Source organism: Marmota monax, unplaced genomic scaffold, assembly GCF_021218885.2.
Source record: "Marmota monax isolate L192 unplaced genomic scaffold, Marmota_monax_Labrador192_F-V1.1 WCK01_AAM20220418_F8-fsc00021, whole genome shotgun sequence".
NCBI lineage: Eukaryota > Metazoa > Chordata > Mammalia > Rodentia > Sciuridae > Marmota > Marmota monax.
In genome coordinates, this window is record NW_026695228.1 from 19,729,143 (window position 1) to 19,749,830 (window position 20,688).

At 46.5% G+C, this 20,688-nt stretch overlaps 1 protein-coding gene across 3 annotated transcripts in view; it reads right to left on the reverse strand.

The window, feature by feature from the left end:
* Mau2 (MAU2 sister chromatid cohesion factor) overlaps positions 1-20,688 on the reverse strand; it is a 36,076-nt gene that overhangs the window by 5,461 nt on the left and 9,927 nt on the right. For 2 of the 3 annotated variants that reach the window (XM_046436812.2, XM_046436810.2), the window contains exons 2-16: positions 18,629-18,646; positions 18,121-18,186; positions 16,503-16,598; positions 14,955-15,049; positions 12,038-12,065; positions 11,514-11,669; positions 10,271-10,417; positions 10,105-10,195; positions 7,537-7,640; positions 6,859-6,936; positions 6,475-6,540; positions 5,076-5,162; positions 4,168-4,217; positions 3,857-3,934; positions 3,574-3,685 (exon numbers count right to left, since the gene is read on the reverse strand). In XM_046436812.2, the coding sequence (XP_046292768.1) occupies positions 3,574-3,685; positions 3,857-3,934; positions 4,168-4,217; positions 5,076-5,162; positions 6,475-6,540; positions 6,859-6,936; positions 7,537-7,640; positions 10,105-10,195; positions 10,271-10,417; positions 11,514-11,669; positions 12,038-12,065; positions 14,955-15,049; positions 16,503-16,598; positions 18,121-18,186; positions 18,629-18,646 (1,272 nt within the window). The remainder of the gene's footprint in view (positions 1-3,573; positions 3,686-3,856; positions 3,935-4,167; positions 4,218-5,075; positions 5,163-6,474; positions 6,541-6,858; positions 6,937-7,536; positions 7,641-10,104; positions 10,196-10,270; positions 10,418-11,513; positions 11,670-12,037; positions 12,066-14,954; positions 15,050-16,502; positions 16,599-18,120; positions 18,187-18,628; positions 18,647-20,688) is intronic. The other variant, XM_046436811.2, reaches the window with a different exon arrangement.

Below are 20,688 nucleotides of genomic sequence, written 5' to 3' on the forward strand. Positions count from 1 at the left end.
TTCTATCTTAAGATAAAAAAGCCTATCAACTCCACACTGTCACAGAGTACACCTTGAACATGAATTCCAGGTAAGCCCGAAAGGTTTTAAAAATTTAGCTAAGGGGCTGGGGTTATAGCTCAGTGGTAATAGCGCTTGCCTAGCATGTGTGAAGCACTGGGTTCCATCCTCAGCACCACATAAAAATAAATAAATAAAATAAAGGTACTATGTCCATCTACAATTAAAAAGAAAAATTTAGCTAAACTCTCTTGCAAACTCAACAATTATGGCAAAAAACTGCTTTCCTCTAGGCCTGAGGTACTGGTGAGTGGATGATAGCCAGGCTGGGTTGTCTGTGGACACTTGGGTCCTCTGACCGCTGACAGAAAGAACAGGCCTCCCTCAGCTCTCCTGGGCAAGGCTCCTGATGCTGGCTTGGGGTGGCCTTATAGAAATCAGTCTTTTTTGGGGCTGGGGATGTGGCTCAAGTGGTAGCGTGCTTGCCTGACATGCGTGCGGCCTGGGTTTGATCCTCAGCATCACATACAAACAAAGATGTTGTGTCCGCTGAAAACTAAAAAATAAATATTTAAAAAAAAATTTCCTCTCTCTAAAAAAAAAAAAAAAAATTAGTCTTTTTTTTTTGGTACTAAGGATTAAACTCTTTTATTTTGGTATTAAGGATTAAATGCTGTATTAACTGTTGAGGTATATCACCACCCTTTTTATATTTTTTGAGACAGGCTCTTGCTAAATTGCTGAGACTGGCTTTGAAGTTGGGATCCTCCTGCCTCAGCTTTCCGAGCTGCTGGGATTATAGGCATGTGTAAATGAACCCAACTAGAAACCAGTTTTGTTTTTTTTTTTAGAGAGAGAGAGAGAAAGAGAATTTTATTTTTTTTTATTTTTTATTTTTTTAAAGATGCAGTGTTTATACCTTTTTATCTTTTTGTATTTATTTATTTTTTAGTTTTTGGCGGACACAACATCTTTGTTTGTATGTGGTGCTGAGGATCGAACCCGGGCCGCACGCATGCCAGGCGAGCACGCTACCGCTTGAGCCATATCCCCGGCCCTGAGAAAGAGAATTTTAATATTTATATTTTAGTTTTCGGCGGACACAACATCTTTGTTTGTATGTGGTGCTGAGGATCAAACCCAGAGCCTTGCACATGCTAGAAGAGCGCTCTACCACTGAGCCACAACCCCCCCCCCTGCCCCGCCTGACCATTCTTATCCTGCACTTCTACTCAGGTCCTTAAGGCTGATGCCTCCCTGGGTACCCACAGTCCTGACCTCATAGAGCTGGCTTTGCTGTGTCTGACTGTGAATTCCAGGCCAGGACCTAGGTCTGAGGACCCTGGAGGCTCTACATTACCCCACATGGGCCCAGGCATATAGGGGTCAGTGTGTGGGTTCCCCAATAAATTGTCAGATACTCTATGTCACTTGACACAGTCAGAATTGCAGCTAAAGAGCTGCTTTCTCCATACTGCCCAGTTCAAGTGGCTTCTGAAACAATGCTCTCTGGGTTCTAATCCTGAGTCTGTAGTTTGGGGCTATGTGAACGGAATCTCTCCATCTGCTATGTTGGGATAATCACAGCCACCATCCTGAGACCTGAGGTGGGATGGCAACACTCAGCAGGGCCTCAGTTGAACACTTCAAGACACACCAAGGTCACTTACGCTGCTCAATGGGGACATGCGACCCTCACTATACTCAGAGGCTATGGGGTAGGTGGAGAGAACGTTCTAGGAGTGCAGCTACACTCACAAGAACAAATCCATAGCTTGTTCTCCTTCAGGGTGGCAACATCCCTAGTGTTGAGGCCATGGGACCATTAAGACCTAAGTTGCAGGGCCCACTGGCCTCGGCAAAGGCTTCCCTCATGGCTTTACGGAGGGGGATGCACCAAACTCCTTAAGAATACCCACTGTGAGCTGGGTATGGAGATGCATCTAATCCCAGCAATTCAGGCTGAGGGAGGAGAATCACAAGTTGAAGGCCCACCTGGACAACTTTAGCAAAACCTTGTCTCAAAATAAAATATAAAAAGGGCTGGAGGCATAGCTCAGTGATACAGTGCTTATTTAGTGGATGTGGAGCCCTAGGTTCCATCCTCAGAACCATCAAAAAAAAAAAAAAAAAAAGGCTGGTGTTGTGGCTCAGTGGCAGAGCACTTGCCTAGCATGTGTGAGGCACTGAGTTCGATTCTCAGCACCATATATAAATAAATGAATAAAATAAAGATCCATCAACATCTAAAAAAGCATTTAAAAAAAAAGCTTCTGATAGGTATGAAGACAGGTGAGATTAAAAAAAAAAAAAAAATTGCAGGGGCTGGGGATGTGGCTCAAGCGGTAGCGCGCTGCCTGGCATGCGTGCGGCCCAGGTTCGATCCTCAGCACCACATACAAACAAAGATGTTGTGTCCGCCAAAAACTAAAAAATAAATATAAAAAAAAAAAAATTGCAAAAAAGCCTAACAAACAAAAAAAGGGGATGGTTGTGGTGGCGCACGCCTGTAATCCCAGCAACCTGGGAGGCTGAGGCAGTAGGATCACAAGTTCAAATCCTGCCTTAGCAATTTAGCAAGACCCTAAGCAACTTAGAGAGACAAGGTCTCAATATAAAAAAAGGGTTAGGGATGTGGCTCAGTGGTTAAGCATTCCTGGTACCAAAAATAAACAAATAAACAGAAACCCCAACAAACCAACTTGTGAGGGGCAAGGAGGTAGGCAGTGGAAATGGCTGGATGTGGATGACAAATTTTATCCCCTCTGCCTCTCAGGATTTTCATTCATTAATTATTTTTTTTGGTGTGTTATGGGAGATTGAACCCAGGGATTCACACATGAGAGGCAAATGCCCTACCACTGACCTACACTCCTAGTTCTCTCAGCTTTTTACAATGAACATATTTTCTTTTCCTTCTTTTTTGGTACCAGGGAATGAACCAAGGGGGTGCTCGTGGCACTATTTCCCCAGCTCTTTTTATTTTCTGAGACAGGGTGTCCCTAAGTTACTTAAGGCCTCACTAAGTTGCTGAGACTGTCCTTGAACTTGTGATCTTCCTGCCTTGGCCTCCTGCATTGTTGGGATTACAGGCATGTGCTACCATACCCGGCAAGCATACTTTATAGAATGGGAAAATATCTTTAATAAAAATTAAAAGTCCTAAGAGGTCACATGGGTGACAATAGGCAACATTCAGATACAGGAATCTTGTCAAAGACTGCTGGCTTGTGGCAGGTACACCCCAGGTATTCACTGTGCCCCAAGGGACAGTGTGTGCTGGGTAGACAGAATCCACAGAAGTCTGGTTGAGAGAAGGCATCTCTTTGGCAATAGGCCTGTCCATCCCTGAGGCATCAACAAATAGGAGAGGGAAACTGCTACTACCTGTGACAGCTCAGGGCAGCCTCACAGGTCTAGTACTCAGCTCCTCATAGCTTTAGGAGTGGTGCCAGTACAATGCAGTCTAACAAAATGTGCTCATCCAGGTCATAGGATTGGGAACATTGTGCTATATGATGGTGCTTCCCCATTCTGTCCAAGCCCCAACCTGGGTCCAGGCCAGGAACTCACCCTGTGGTTCCCCAGCACATAGAAGATGTGGCCCAGGAGCACAAGGGAGCAGGCTGTGAGTCGGTTCAGGTCCTCTGCGTTGGACATCTTCAGAGTTTCTCGCAGAAATCGTCTACACAAGGGGAACATGGATATTGACACCCTGTAGGGACATCTTTTAGAGAAGAGGCAGTGGCAGCCTAAAGAGAGCACTGGGTCTGGTGGGGGCCTGGGTCAAGGCTGTGAGATGGAGAGGAATAAACTGAGGATACAGTCCATCCACCAACTTCTGCTCTGTACTCACTTGGCCTCATTGTAGCGACCCTGGAAGAAGGAGAAGAGCCCACGCACATAGAAAGCTGCTGCTCGGAGGCAATGTGAGCTGTGGGGAGAACACAGTGTCACCTACAGGTGGTTTTTGTGAAAGAACTGATTATTCAAAGGGAGTATGTTTGTGTGGGATCTCCAAGAGCCCTCCAATACAGACGATCTAGAAGGATGGGGTGCATAGAGGTGCCAGAATGAATGAGACAGTCTAGGGTCCCAGAGAACTCACATTACCCAAAGAGCAGAGGGCCTAAAACAACCTGGGAAGGGGCATCTGCAACTGCTCACCTGACAGGAAAGCTGTGGTCTGGATTTATCCTCTCTAATAAACTGTACAGCTATGGACAGAAAACATTCGTTAGAAGCCAGGTAGGGCAGAAAACAGGCAAGCAGGGGCTTCTATGTCATATTCCAACCCCTCGTCCGGCCCTCAGACAACCCTATTAGCTGCTTCCTGACTGCTACTGTGGCTGGGGCTGGGCTTTCTGCTCCCTGTAGCCTGATAAACCACCCAGAATCTGGGAGGTCAGCTCTTTTTGCAGACAAGCCTTAACTAGAACGAAGGCTGTGGGAGTGAAGAGAATCTGGGACACTTTGAAGGAGGACCCTAGGAATGACTATATAAGATTTAAGGATAAGAGGCGTGGGTTGTATTGTAGGGTTAAGGGGGGGATGGTGGGAGGAATCTAACTCATGTAAATAATGTCTGGGAAGACCATGTGAGGGCACTAGGCCTATGAGGATAGCCCTGGGCACCTCCACCCAACTCAATAGCTAATGAATGACCAGACTCTTCGGGATTCGATCAGCTGAGGCTGGGGCATGGAGACACCCTATAGGCAAAGCACACATGACTGCCCTAGATACAACTGTTTAGGACAGGGCCCTAAGGCCTGCCTGAAATTCTAAAGCAGACAGCTTAGGCTATGAGACATTGGATTTTTTCTATGGAATTTAATAAAGCATAGTTCATTTTCAACAGTGAGAAGTGTTACATATCTCTGGGAATGCTTTTGTCCCAAACCTGACCTCCCCCAACCACAGCCACTAGTCCAGCCTGTGTGCCTCTCAGGATGGGAGCTATCCCCGTGCCAAAAGGTAAATACCCTGGGGTTTACTGAAACCAAATAAGAGAAATAAGACCCCAAATAAGAGAACTGAGAGAAAGGATACCAAACATGAAGCATGTCACCTACTACCTCTTGGTGTCTATTTCCTTCCCGTATATACACACTCGCCAGGTTGGTCACTATGAAGGCCCACAGCTCCTGGTGGTTGGTGAGCTGGAATAGGAGACAGGAACATTAAGGAGCCAGGTCATATGCTGTTATGTCATACTAGGGTCCACTTGGGGTCACAGCCACCCAAAAGTTCCATAGCTTTTGGAAAGCTCCATGGCTATTTTGGAAACTTCATCCCCCACCCCCGCAACTTCAGACACTGACCTCCTATATCCAAGAATAGCACAGTCATTAACTCTTTTCATTATAAATCCCTTACTAACTTTATGGGACATTTACAAAAAAAAAAAAAAAAAAAAAAAAAGAAAAAAGAAGAGAGAGAGAGAGAGAAACCACCCTGATCCCTTTCTCAGTACATGTTGCATTTTGGTACATCTTCTGTTTGTCTCTCGGGACTGAGACTCAGGTGGCCTCTCCATCTACACAATGGCTAGTGACCTCTGGGTTGTAGTCAGTGCATGCTGACAGGCACAAGCTGGTCTTGGGGAGACTGCTCTCCACTGGGGGAGCTACTGGCCCCAAAAGGCTGGAAGATGAGTGAAGTTGTGTCAGAGACCAGAGATGGTACTGATGGCTAGGGGTGGTCCCTAGCTCTTCTTGGGAACCAATCTAAACAGCCCAAACAGTGCCCAGACCCTGCCTCCCAGTGGGGCTGGGCAAGTGCCTCTAGGCAAGAGGGAACCCAGTAGCACATATCCTGCCTACAAGATTCTGGCAGACTGAGGAGGTCCAGAGTTTTCTGAAACATGCAAGACAATTCAAGAAGGTTCAGAAGGGCTGGGGTTGTGGCTCAGTGGAAGAGCGCTCGCCTAGCACGTGCGATGGGAGCTGGGTTCAATCCTCAGCACCACATAAAAATAAATAAACAAAATAAAGGTATTGTGTAAAATTAAGAAATAAATATTAAAAAAAGAAAAGGAGAAGAAATGATTGGGTTATGAGAGCCTTAACCCAATAGGTGAATTAATCCTCTGAAAGGGATTAACTGAATGGTAACTGAAGTGGTAGGGTGTGGCCAGAGGAAGTGGGACTTGGGGGCATGGCTTTGGGGGTATATATTTGTATCTGGAGAGTGGAGCTTCTCTGTTTCCTGATCACCATGTAAGCTGCTTCTCTCTGCCACACTCTTCCACCATGATGTCCTGCCTCACCTTGAGATCCAAGGAACGGAGTCAGCTGTCCATGGACTCAGATCTCTGAAACTGTGAGCCCCCAAATAAACCTTTCCTCCTCTACAGTTGTGAAGGTTGGGTCTTTCAGTTGCAGCAGCGAAAAAGTTGACTGAAACAGACTACTCCCAACTTCTTATACAGAAATGTTGCCCACACTGAGGAGGGAAGAGGTGGCCCCTTACCCGCAGGGCAGTGGTGAACTGTGCTTCCGCATTGTCCATGCAGTTGACAGAGACGCAGTACAAACCCTGGAAGAAGAAGGTGATGTGATGGGGTGGTCCCCAGGGGGCTCCCATGGCTGCACCCAGCAACCGTGACAAGTGACTCAAATGAACCAGCTGCATTAGGGCTCTACCCTGACGAAGAAGCAAAAAGGTAAAGCACTTGCTATTGTCATGACAGACCTCAGGCAACTCTAAACTCAGGGAGATGCTCAACAGAACAAAGCTCACTAGGAACATTCCAGATATTGCCTGAGGTGGTGTCATGGGGCACTTTATTGGAAATGTTCAAGATCCTATCAGGATGGTGCTGGGGCATTGTTTAATATCCTGGAGGGTACTTACCAGCAGTGTGTGTAGCTGTGCTGCATGGTTGGAGAAGAGTCGGGGAGATTGCTGGCACAGTTGGCAGACCTGGGAGATCTGTAGGAGGGAGCATATTAGGGTTACAGGCCCATAACCTGGGACCTGCTTCTGAGCAGCACTGGAAAATAACCCTAAAGATAACAGGAAAGATTACATCTTGGCTTCCAGAATGGAACAGAGTCCCAGAGGATGTACCCACCATAAGGGCAAAATGTGGTTCTGACTCCCTGTGGATGGCGACCCTTATCTGTGACCCACCTTCTTTGTCTGTTAAAACATATGTCTTGCCTGTAATGTACCTTTACCCCAGAGCCTTCTTAGGAAGGTGGGCATTGCAGATTATGAACCCTGGAGCAGGATGGGAGTATGAGCATCATTATGGGGAGCCCTAAAATCCTGTACATCATGAACAACATTTTCTGGGTATGCAAGTTATAGGGAGAGGGTTTTCATATTAGTTCTCCAGACAAGTGTGTGTACAAGAGTACAAACTGCTGAGTGACAGTGAGATGACACAATGGGATGTCCTGCTAATACACATTGAGAAAATTTACAGGTCTCAAACTCTAACACCTGCTCCTTGGCCTTTTCAACCCATAAGTGCATGTGTGTGTGTGTGTGTGTGGGTGCACACATGTAGTCCCCCCCCAGCCCTACCTCCTGTAGTGCAGTAGCCTTGTGGCCTGTGACGAGTCGGCACATGATGATATGCTCCAGCAGGATCACTTGGAAAGAGGACAGGATGGGGCTGCAGTCGAGCACTGGGGGCAGGGGAAGAGTTAGGAGTGAGCAGACACGAGAAGCTGAAAGCGTCCCAAGGGAGGCACTGACTCCAGTCCTGCCTCCTACCACGCTGCTCTGATATCCTTACTTTGCCCAAGTAAGGGAGCTCATCTCCTTGTTCAGAAGAGGAAATGTAGTCCAAGCTAGGAGTTGATAGTGAGAGGGTATTAAAAGTAAGAAATCTTGCCAGGCACATGCCCATAATCCCAGCAGCTTGGGAGGCTGAGGCAGGAGGGTCATGAGTTCAAAGTTTTGAACTTAGCAAGGCTCTATGCAACTAGTGAGACCCTGTTTCCAAATAAAAATACGAAAAGGTCTGAGAAATGTGGCTCACTGGTTAAGCATGTTGGGTTTAATCTCTAGTACCAAACAAATAAACAAAAAACTCCAAGAGGACTGCAATTTCAAGGCCAGTCTCAGCAACTTAGGGAGAGCCTACATAACTCAGCAGGACTTTATCTCAAAATAAAAAATTAAAAGCGGGGGCTGTAGCTCAGTGGTAGAGTGCCTGCCTTGCACATGTGAGGCACTGGGTTCAATACTTAGCACTGCATAAAAATAAATAAATGATGGGCTGGGGATGTGGCTCAAGCAGTAGCGTGCTCGCCTGGCATGCGTGTGGCCCGGGTTCGATCCTCAGCACCACATATAAACAAAGATGTTGTGTCCGCCAAAACTAAAAAAATAAATATTAAAAAATTCTCTCTCTTTAAATAAATAAATAAATGAAAAAATATTGTGTCCATCTACACCAAAAAAAAAAAAAAAAAAAGGGCTGGAGATGTGGCTCAGTGTTAAGCACCTCTGGTTTTAATCCCTGGCATCAAAATAAATAAATGAGTGAATGAATAAATGAATTTTGGCTGGGCGTGTACATAGTGGCAAGGTATGTGCTTAGCATGCACCAGGCCTTGGGGTTTGGGGTAGGAAGTGACTTTTGATGGAGCATGGTGGCATGTGCATGTAGCCCTAGCTACTCAAGAAGCGAAGACAAGATGAATACATAAGCTGGAAACTTAAGGCCAGTCTGGGCAATACAGCAAGATTCTGTCTTGTTAAAAAAAAAAGGCCTAGGGCTGGGGATGTGGCTCAAGTGGTAACGCGCTCACCTGGCATGCATGGGGTGCTGGGTTCGATTCCCAGCACCACATACAAAAAATAAAGATGTTGTGTTCACCGAAAACTAAAAAATAAATATTAAAAAAAAAAAAAGGCCTAGAATGATTTATCTTTAATATATTATCACCCGTCAATAGGTGCTCAAGGGCATTTTGGACAAGGATGTTCTAGTATCGAAGTTGCCTTGAATCTTTTTATTTTATTTTTTAATTATAGATGGACTCAATACCTTTAATCCATTTATTATTATTATTTTTTAAGTGGTGCTGAGGATCGAACCCAGTGTCCCCCAACATGCGCTAGGTGAGCTCCCCACCACTGAGATACAACCCCCGTCCTGTTGACTTGAATCTTTAGGCTGTGTAACAGGGTCTCAGAAGTGGCAAGGACCCTATGAAGCTCCTGGCAGCATTGCGCAGCTATCCTTCTGTTAGAACCAAATGGTGAAATCTTTTCCCAGCACAGACACAGGGAAAGAGAATCATAGTCCCTTTGGGTTTTGTTGTTTCTTAGTTCTGAAGACTTTTCTCCCAGTGGTACTCAGGAGGACATAGGAAGCAAATGAGCAGATTCATGGGGATTGTGGGCTAGCCACACATACTGGGGGCTCTGGGTTGATGCTACACTAATATCCTGTTCCCAAAGGATGGACTAAATAGCTCAACATCTGTAATCCACAACCCACAACCTCCAAAGACCCTGCCACAGGTCAGTGAGAGCCAAGTTGTGATTGCAGCTTTACCCTGAGTGTGTCCATGTCACAAAATTGATAACAAGTGGCACCATTACCTTTCTTTTTCTTTTCTTTCTTTTTTTTTTTTTGGTGCCAGGGATTGAACTCAGGGCACTCAACCACTGAGCCTCATCCCCAGTCCTATTTTGTAGTTTATTTAGAGAGAGAGTCTCACTGAGTTGCTAAGTGCCTCGCCATTGCTGAGGCTGGCTTGGAACTCAAGATCCTTCTATCTCAGCCTCCCGATCTGCTGGGATTACAAGTGTGCACCACTGCCCTGGTACACCCCTATTTTTCTTGACTGAGCAACACTGTACTGGCAAGTATTGAGTGGGGCCCTGCTAACTCACATGGCCACTCTGTATAGTTGGGATGGACAGGACAGAGATGGAATGAGGCCCTGGCCAGTCAGGGGCTTCCCCTTGATCTTAAGCCTGTTCTGCTCTGCTCTCATGTTGGCTGCAGGCATCTGCCACGGGGAGTGAAAGACCCTATCTGCCAACTAGAGACTGCTGCTGTGATCAGTCAGATCCAGCATCGGTGGCACCATGTTGAGCCTCCCACCAGGGGGCGCTGTGAGTCCAACTTACTCTTGAGCTTCTCCAGCTGCATGAGGGCCTTGTCTGTGTACTTCTGTGCCTTCTCCAGGTAGCCCGCCTGCATGGAGTGCATCACTGTCACCTAGCAAGAAGACCAGCAAGCAGAGGTCAATGGGGTCCTCTCCTTGTCCCCAACCTAGGACCAGTTTGAACTCACCAGGTAAACAAGCACACACATGTGCTCCTTGGGTAGCCAGTGGAAGAGGTCAGCGGGGTTGCTGGGCAGGATCTCATCATCATGCAGTGTGGAGATGGTCTGGATGCACTGCTGCAGCTGCTTCAGGCATGGCTTCACACTCTTTACCTGTGGGAGCATGCAGGTGGCACCCATGCTTAAGAGTCTGCCCATTCCCACCTTGCCACCCTTGGCTTCTTCTATTAGGAGTGTCCACTGTCCCCTTCTGCCCTATCTACCTCCTGCAGGAAGTCCCCCTTTCCCAGGGATTAGCTGGGTTGAGTATGGGGTAGGGACGCATATTTGGTAGGTAGCTCTTGGGCATGGGAAGTAGCCTCCAGTGTCCAGGAGTCCCTCCAGCACTGCAGCTCTTACTAAATGGCTTGTCTGCACTAGGTACCCTGTCCTGAGGTCACACTGGGTATCTGGATGGCCCTCAGTACCCACTGAAAATGGTGGCTGTAATTTGCTGAGCAAGGAGCTCAGTCCAATGGGCAAAGGTAGACACTGATAGAGGGAACTGAGGAAGCCTCTAACTAATGAGGGGACCACTTGGTACTTTCTAGGATTCTCACTACTGTCAGTCTCCACCTGAGGCCTCCTTAGAGAGGCCCCGCCTATGGTAGGTCCATGGAGGCAGGGGGTGGAACTGAAGTACATAGGTAGTACACACCCCCAAAAAGGCTTGAGATGGTCACACAAGCACAGGTACAGGTGCTCAAACAAAGCCTCTCCTCAACCACACCAGTATTACTGAGTTGAGTCTTGGTTATGGCTGGCATTAGTCCCTAAACCTCACAAAGCCATCATCTGCTGGGGAAAGGGATGGACAAACACTGTGAGCAACTATTCTAGAGCAGTTGCTAGGGTGTACTCTCATAGATCTCCCAATTGGCCCTTAAAGGGCTCTAACTGTTTATGTACTGAGTGAATGTGTGTGAGTTCATTCATCATTACTCCTGAGTGAGGGCAGGGCCACTGGGATAGACCCTGTTTACAGAGCACTCTCTGCTTGTAGAGACACACCAGAAAGATGATGGCGCCAGCAGGTGTGCCAGAGCAGGATGGGGTTTTGTGTGCGTGTGCGCACATGGCAGAATAATAGACCTTCTGAGTATCAGGGTGATGACAACGCTACCACAGTCCAAGGCCCACATTCCATTTGCTGCTTGCACTCATCCATGTCACCCTCCAGAAGAGGCCTCCTGTGAGAGGCACCACACACCTGCCCAGCATCCAGGTAGTGGGTCACCTGGAGCACCAGGAAGAATACTCGCAGTGATTCCTTCTGGATGGGGTTCCCCTGCCAGTTCTCCACGATCTGTCCACACAGGGTCAGCAGTGGGTGTACTTCCTGCAACTTGCGCTCCATCAGCAGCAGCTGGGGAAAGAAAGGTACAAGCACTGTATTTCAGTGTTTATAGGAGCCCTCATGGATGCAGAGCTCCCCAACCACCTACTATGGGACATTACCACCACCCCAGGGAGCAAAGCCAGGCTGAAAGAAACCCTCGTCAGGCTCCTTCCTCAGCATAAATTCCACAACCTGGAACCAGAGTTTCAACTCTGAACCCCATAAGAGCACACAGCCCTCACCCTGAGGTTGCTTGCCATTTCTAAGAGTCTGGGCAGCTGAGGGGCCAAATCATGGAGAGTGGGTGGGATGTATGCAGACCCTGTGTGTGGGGGGTCAGGCCTCACTTCCACAACATGGGCTACACTGGATTCTCCTGCCCAGCCTCAACTTACCATCCCCTTGCTGAGCAGGAACAGCGCCCTGGAAAACAGAGATAAGTCAGATCTTTGAGGGGCCAGGATCTTCCTAGAATAACTAACTAGCTGCCCAAATGCTCAATGGACCTAATGGGCTGATTTGGGGGAGTTAAGTGGATGACAATAAACAGTCTCCAGTGAGGTTTGTCTTATTTACAAGACAGCTGCATTTTGTCCAATTCTATCTTCATTAACATTTTTGCACAGCTTTGACAAAGTCCAGAAGACCACGTTCCAGGCAGGGTGGAAGATGGCACACTCATTATCATCTATCTCAATGTTGTGACAGAGCAAACAGTGGGCCTGGAAGGAGGGAACACACAGGGTGAGAGCAAGTTGGGACTCTTCAATGCCCCACTGTCTTGTCTCACAGGCAAGCCCCCCATTAGGTTCCTCTCAGGGTTAAGAGGACAACTCAGGAAGGCTCAGGCATACCAGCAACCTCATCTCTATCCTTAGAAGGTTTCTATTGCCTCTCTATCCTTCTACTTTTTCTCCCTTTCTTTCTTTTACTGTACTAGGGATCAAACTCAGGGCCTCATGCATGCTAGGCAAGCATACTGCCACTGAGCAACATCCCCAATCCTTTTTATTTTATTTTTTAATTTATTTTATTTTTTTTAAAGAGAGAGAGAGAGAGAGAGAGAGAGAGAGAGAGAATTTTTTTTTTAATATTTATTTTTTAGTTATTGGTGGACACAACATCTTTGTTTGTATGTGGTGCTAAGTATCGAACCCGGGCCGCATGCATGCCAGGCAAGCACGCTACCGCTTGAGCCACATCCCCAGCCCCTCCTTTTTATTTTAAAACAGGAGTCTCAATAAGTTGCTCAAACTTGTGATTCTTCAGCCTCTCAAGTAGCTGAAATCATGGGTGTGCACCACTGTGTCCAGTTCTTTCTAAAAGAGCATTTACAGGGGCTGGAGATGTGGCTCAAGCGGTAGCGCGCTCGCCTGGCATGCGTGTGGCCCAGGTTCGATCCTCAGCACCACATACAAACAAAGATGTTGTGTCCGCCGAAAACTAAAAAATGAATATTAAAAAATTCTCTCTTTTTTAAAAAAAAGTAAATAAAAAATAAAAGAGCATTTACAGCTGTTCCTAGCCACAAGTGATAAGATAAGCACTGTAAAGAAAGTTTAGCAGACAGCCAGGGTGTTCTTCCCCACCTCAGCTCCAAAGGTGCCTCTTTGCATTGGCATTAGGGATGAGAGGATCCTGGATTTAGGGCTGGGGGTGTGGCGCAGTGGTAGGCCACTTGACTAAGCATGCATGAGGCCCTGGGTTCCATTCCCAGAACTGCAAACCCCCCCCCCAAAAAACACAAAAAAGCAGCTGTAATTGCCATGCCCATAAGCCCTGTTTTGTTTTAATACTAAACATTTGTCTTCCCAGTTTTCTCAGGGTCCTTATATACTATGGCCAAGACCCTATGAAGTAGGCATTATTCTCTCATTTTAAATGTGAGGAAACTGTGACAGGAGGTCAAGGAACAGAGTGGGGACATGTACCAGGGAGTGTATTTCCCTTGCCTAAACACTGTCCTGTTTCATTGTTCTCTCACCTCCTGCACACTCTAGGGTTAAGCTTTTTTTAAATTACAGAAAAGAGTTCATATAGGTCCCCATGTTTTCACACAGAAAATGCAGAGGCTAGGAGGCCCTATGTTGCTGACACAAGGCTTTGAGCCAGGGGACCTGTAAGCACTGAACCTTGGTGGGTGTCCACCAGGCCACTCAGCACAAACCATGTGAAACTAAACTGTGTGCCCAAGAAGGCTTGTCTGGGCAATGCTCACAAGTGAATGTTTTCTGTGATCAGCTGTTCCTCAGAGGGTGGCTTTGAGATTTGCTGAAAAAACCCAGAGCCCAACAGCCTGGCATGTCACCACATGTAGGGGACAGGGAGGGTCTAGAATATGGTGTCCTTAAGTCAACCAGTGTAACCACCATCAACCCAGGACAGGGCAGCCAAGTGATGGTTCTGAATACTTCGACAGTGTCCCAGTGATAAGAACAGCCTGCAGGGAGCTTCCTGGTACCTGGAGGGTCTAGAAAGTCTACAGCCTAGCCTCAGAATACTTGCACATGGGTCAAGAAGGTCTCCAGTGTGGGCATTTTCCAGAATCCCAACATGTTTGCACACAATAAGAGCACTGCTGTATGGAGCCACTACTAAAGAGGATTCTTCTATATTGGGGAAAGAGGAAGCCCTCACCGAGGGTACAAAGGGAATGATGATGGTGTCTGGCCCCTAACTCTTGAACAACAGTCCATGCAATTTTGCACATAACATGATCTTGATGTCCCTTCCTTGACATAAACAGTGGCTTAATCTGCTTCCTGTTCTTTTTTTTTTTTGTTAATATTTTTATTTTTTAGTTGTAGTTGGACCCAACACCTTTATTTCACTTGTTTATTTTTTTATGTGGAGCTGAGGATTGAACCCAGGGTCTTGCACGTGCAAGGCGAGCGCTCTACCGCTGAGCCACAACCCCAGCCCTGCCTCCTGTTCTTGAACCACAGATTTCTCAGTGGCCTGAGCAGGTGAAGTCATCTATAGTCTGTGCTGTGCATGCCCCGTGCCACTGAGGGTGCATCTTTGCAATAAAGAGCAATAGTTAAGCATATTGTGTGAGCACTTGTTATTTCAAAATATGCTGGAAATGTATAAGTGCCAACTCTGTAGTCAGTTTCAGCTGTCTCTCAGCCCTATCCAGTTTTTTTAACTTTATAAACCACAGGATAAAAGGCATCTCATTGTACCGTTAACTTGCTTATCTCTTATTATGCAAAAGGATGGGCTTTTTTTTTTTTCCCCCACACTAAAATCCTATTTGTGCTCAGGAATAAAATGGCTAAGCCAGATGGGAGGGGTGGAATGGGTGCCTACCGTGTGTACTCGGATCCCACCACCCTGGCGTATTCGGCCCCTACACCCAGGAGGTCACATGCTGACACCAAGTCCTTCTCAAGTGTGTGCAGTTGCTAAAAAGAAGAGAAAGAACAATGATAGCTGCTGCCAAACCTGTGTTCTACAGAGCCTGGCCTTACTGTTTTGCTTTATCAAGTCAATGTTAATTGTTCTGAGTACAGGCCTCTACCCTACCTATAGTACACAGCATTTAAACTTAATGGGGTATAGAACCAGTAGTTCATTCTCATGAGCACAGACCCCCCCAAGGTCCTGTGAGTGTCCAAGGTAAGAAAGTCTGGGTGCTTCGTGGGTCTCCTGAGGAGGGCATCTGTGGTGTGCTCTGGGGCTGATGAGGAACTCCTTCAAGGGCAAGCATCTAGCCTTAACTGCTGAAAATCCAAAAGCCTCAAAAGGCTAAAAGTTACCTGCAGGTTTACACTTTAGAGCACAGGTTCCTCCTCACCATGCATATAACTCTGTGATCTTGGGTGAGTGACTCAAAGCATAGCTTACTTCTCTTTTTGTCAATAGGCACAATTGTGTGTGGGAAGATTAAAGGAGACAGTGTATGTTGGGGGGACCCTCTCAGCCAGACCTTTCTGTAATGAGGAGTTCCTCTGGATAGGCAGTTTTGGCCCAGGGCCAACATGCTGTGTGCCCAAGTGGGTGATAGAGCTGTCACGGAAGGTGGGCCATCCTGCCCTCCAGGCCATCTCAAGTCAGGAAATGCTGGCCAAGGATCTGCCTGAGGGTACCTAGTGAAGGGGAGGTGCTGGCCCACCTGCCCCTCCAACAGAGTTAGAAAGGCCCAGCTCAGAAAGCCCACCCATCTAAGTATCTTGGCACACAGGGATTTGGGCACCACCTACATCTGAGGAGTTGAAGGTAGATTGTGGGGGGAATAGGGTAGAACCCAGGACAAGGCTATGCCCCGTCAGTCCCCATGAGTGGGGCACTGGGAAATAAGGATTGACTCAGCACGCATTGTCTAATAGGCAGCCTCTGCATATTTTTGTTTCTTTTTGAGACATGGGTCTCACTATGTTACCCAGGGTGGGTCTCAAACTCCTTGGCTCAGACAATTCTCCTGCCTCAGCTTTCCAAATAGTTGACACTGAGGCACTGTGCCACCATTCCCAGCTCTCTGTGTAGCTTTTAAAGAACTCAGAGGGCCTCTGGCAGGAAACATTCCCCAACTGCAATGGACATAGGGGAATAGCAAGGAGGGAGGAGAAACTGAAGATGCCCAACTAACACAAGGCCCCTGGGAGACGGGCACTTCCACTGATTACCCCAGGTGCTATGGCACTTCATAGAGCCTGGGGCACTGCTAATAGCAAGGCGCAAGCTAGGGATGCTGTTAAGGACCGAGGCTGGAGGGCACCTGTTAGCAGGTTACAGAAATGTCCTTATATACCCACCCACATGGGGTAGCAGCCTGAGGGGAACCTATGCATCCTGGTCTCTGCTGTTATTTGTACTTGGGATACACCGTCCCCCAAGGTCCTGACCTCTGGTACTCACAGCAAGCTGGAAGAGCAGGCGGCAGTGCCAGTATGGGGTCTGCTGTGAGATCTGAATCGCTTTCCTCAGCAGTGGCTTTGCTGCATCAACAGAATTCTGAAAGGAAAAAGTCAAGTTCAAGGAGGAAAAAAAAAACAAGCTGGCAATCAAGCTGGATTCCTTATGTAGCAGCTGCTGTGCCAGAAGGCCGGTCCTGTTTGTCCTTACCAAAGGATTTTTTTTGGGTTGCCCAGTTACTTTATTAAAAGAAAAAAAAAAAAGATTTTACTGAACTCACTGGTTGGGAAGTTTTTGCACTACTCTTAAAATAACTTCTTTTATTTTAAAAAAATATGTGTGTGTGTGTGTGTGTGTGTATATATATTTCGATGTAGGAAACAGGACATAATACCTTTATTTTATTTTTATGTGGTGCTGAGAATTGAACTCAGTGCCTCACGTGTGCCAAGGAAGCACACTGAGCCATAGCCCCAGCCCTTAAAAAAAAACTTTTTATTCAATTAAACTGAAAGCAGTTTCAGTTCAAAATCTTGCTCCATCAAATAAGATGCCAGTGCCCAGTTTTCATGTTCTAAGACCAGAAAGATACGCCAGGGACATGGAACACACTATCCCCGCTGCCTAGGCCACTGCATAATCTTTTCAAAGTGGGGAAGGCAATATTCAACTGCAACTGCAACTGATAAATAAGTCAAACTAGGGCTGGAGAATGTGGCTCAGTAGTATAGGTTTGCCTAATATATACAAGGCCCTGGGTTCGATTCTTGGCATCACTGCTAGGGAGAAAAAACAAAACAAAACAAACTATGGACCTATTAGGCTAGGAACAAGGCTGCTTTCTCAGTAGAAAAGGAATCGGCTGGCCCTTGTTAGCAAATGATTACTCACAGAAACCCTGGTACTAGTGTGTAGGAGGTAGAAAACACAGTTGGCAATGTGTGTCCATGGGTTCTGCAGCTATGGATTCAGATAGCTATGGACCAAAAATATTCAGGGAAAAATAATCTGGGTATGTAGTGAACACATACAGACTATTTTTCTTGTCCTTATTCCCTAAACAACACAGCATGACAAATTTTTGTATAGCATTTACATTGCATTAAGTGTTGTAAGTAATACAGAGGCGATTTAAAGTATATGGGAGAGGGGCTACTGGGTGTAGGAAGCTCAATGGTAGAGTGTGTGCTCATTAGCATGCATCAGGCCCTGGGTTTGACTCCCAGCACCACAAAGAATAAAGTAATAAAAGAAGTCCATAGGAGGATGTGTGTAGGTTCTGTCTACTATCATATTGGAGGGGGATCCTGAATTAACCCCTTATAAATGCTGAAGGATAATGGTGATTAGAAGTATTAAAAGCCAGAAAGGAGAGAAAAGGGTTGTGGCTCAGTAGAGCGCTTGCTCTACTTGTAAGGCCCTGGGTTCGATCTTCAGCACCACATAAAAATAAATAAATATAATAAAGGTATTGTGTCCAATAACAACTAAAAAATAAATATTAAAAAATAAATAAATAAAAGCCAGAAAGGATTTCAGATTCTGTGAACCCCAAGATATTACTCTGTCACACCAAAAGGGAGAAATTCTTTGGTTTTCACAAAACTTAGTATGTTCTTACCTCTTGACAGTACAATTCAGACAACAGACTTGCTGCTTCAAATTTAACATCTTCAAACTGTGGGATCTAGTGATGTCCAGTTAAGGAAGTAGATACTGCAAAAAGGTCAATTTCAAAGGTCCATAAATCAGGGTTCTAACACTGCAGACATGTGCCTGGTGTTCCAAGTTCTCATATTCTCCAGTGCCCCCTGAGCTTGTTGCAGGTGGGTGTGGAGCCAGATGCCAGGGTAACGGAGGCATGAAGAGGAACATGGCATCCAGGAAGAGGCTTCTAGCCTTGAGGGGCAGCCAAGGATAGAGCTAGGATTCTCCAGATTCCAATCTAACAAATTTCTTTTATTTAAATAGAACATTCCTTCAAGGGAAAGGTACAGGCCTGGGATGTAGCTCAGTGGCACAGCACTTGCCTAATTGGCAGCAGGCCCTGGGTTCAATCCCCAGCAATTTAGAAACAAATAACAATAACAATAACAATAACAACATAGGTCCCAACAAGAAAAGGATACTTGCTGTGATATCAACCACTGAAAGAGAAAGAAAAAAAGATGAATTCTCAGGCAAATATCAGCTCAGTTATTGGCTTACTTGGGGAATTTTTTTTTGGTACTGGAGATTAGAACCCTGGGGGAGCTCAACCATTGTGCCACATCTCCAGCATTTTTTGTATTATATTTTATCTAGAGACAGGTTCTCACTAAGTTGCTGAGGCTGGCCTGAACTTGTGATCCTCCTGCCTCAGCCTCCAGAGCCTCTGGAATTACAGGACTGCACCACACTTGGCTACTTTGGGATTTTTATAGGTTGTTCTCCAGCCCCAATACAGGAGTCCAGTTAAATAGGAAAGTAGCCTACTCAGCCTGAGAGAGTAGGCTTAATTTCCCTTCAAAGCAACAATGGAAATGAAGCCATAGGGCACTTGGTGGGTGCCTAGGGAAGAGAGAATATCCTCTTTTGACATGAGAAGAGGGGTTTGCACTTTGGAGTCAGATCCTTTCTACTGTTGGCAAGGTCAATTTCAGTCAGGCAAGGAGCCCATAGTTAATCTGGCTCTCACATGCCATACAGTAATAGGGCTGACATTCAGCAGAGAAGAAGATGTTCAGCAAAGCATTACACAAGGAATCAGGTACAACTGGAGAATGGGACTCGGGTGTCAGTCCTTCTAGATAAGTGTGACTTGGAAGGCCAATGAGTCTTCTGTGCTTTTAACCCTGGCTGTGCAGCCTTAGTTAAAGGTGAAAAATTAAAGTACCCAACTAGATCAGAGTTTTAAGACTTTCCCAGATGCACCAAAGAAATGTACAGAGAGGGCTGGGGTTGTGATTCAGTGATAGAGCACTTGCCTAGCACTTGTGAGGCACTGGGTTTGATCCTTAGCACCACATAAAAATAAATAAATAAGGGCTGAGGTTGCGGCTCAATGGTGGAACACTCGTCTAGCACGTGCAGGCACTGGGTTCAATCCTCAGCACCATGTAAATAATAAAAAAAAAAAAATTGAAAGTATTATGTCCAAGTTCAACTAAAATATAAATAAATAAAATAAAGGTATTGTGTCCATCTACAACTAAAAATATTAAAAAAAAAAAAAAAAGAAAAGAAAAAAGAAACGCAGAAAGAGGAGCCAGTGCAGCCCAGGGGTCAGCTGAGGGATGACTAAAGTCACATAAGTGAGAAAGTCTTGAGCTAAGACCAGCTGCTCACAAGACACAGATAAGCCAGGGGGGGGAGCTGTGAGACAGTGAGAGGGAGAGAGGGAGGGACTCCTATTGCCAGGGTTACTGATACTGATACTAGATACTACCTGTGGCAAGAAGGCAGCCAGAGCATCTACTTCCTCCTGTTCCTGCCCAAGACCCCTTGAAGCATGAACAAGAGGGTCTCCAGAGGGGCAGAGCCAGCACCTGAAGCCAAGAGTGTAGCCCCAGAGGTGAGGCTCCTCAGCAGGAGACAATGTGTGGAGACAGCACTTGTAATATGGAGGAACTGGTGACCACTGAAGTCAGGGTGCTTTCTATAAAAGCTACTTCACCTTGAAGCCCAGTCCAGCAAGAGAAGCTCTCTGGAAGGCCACCAATTAGAAGGAACAGCCAGTCAGAGAAAAGGAAACACTATGGCGGAGGTGCTGGGCTAGAGTTGTGCCAAGATGCCATCCAACCCCAATATAGATCACAGGGCAGGCAAGACCTCCAGAGAGAACAGGAAGCCTTTCAGAGAGTCCTGGATGGCCAAGATGGAGTGGGCTGAGTAAATTCAGTACCCATAGCTGACCTCCTAGTCCTATCCATGCCTTGGAACTGTGATAAATAAAGCCGACTCCATTTCTCTGCTACTACACCTCAACAGAAGTAAGCCAGGCAATGAGAAAAGATGTGAACTCCCCCTGCCCCCAATCCGATTTGGGGCAGAGAAGCCTTCCAAGCCCAGGATGCTCTTGCTACCACCCTCAGTGCACTCTGAGTCTGGTGCTGAGGAAAGCCTGCACAGGCATGTCTGTGGGAGGCAACTTGCAAGGGATGCATCCAATTATCCACTGCCTGGGGAGGACCCCACTGTTCTATTTCTA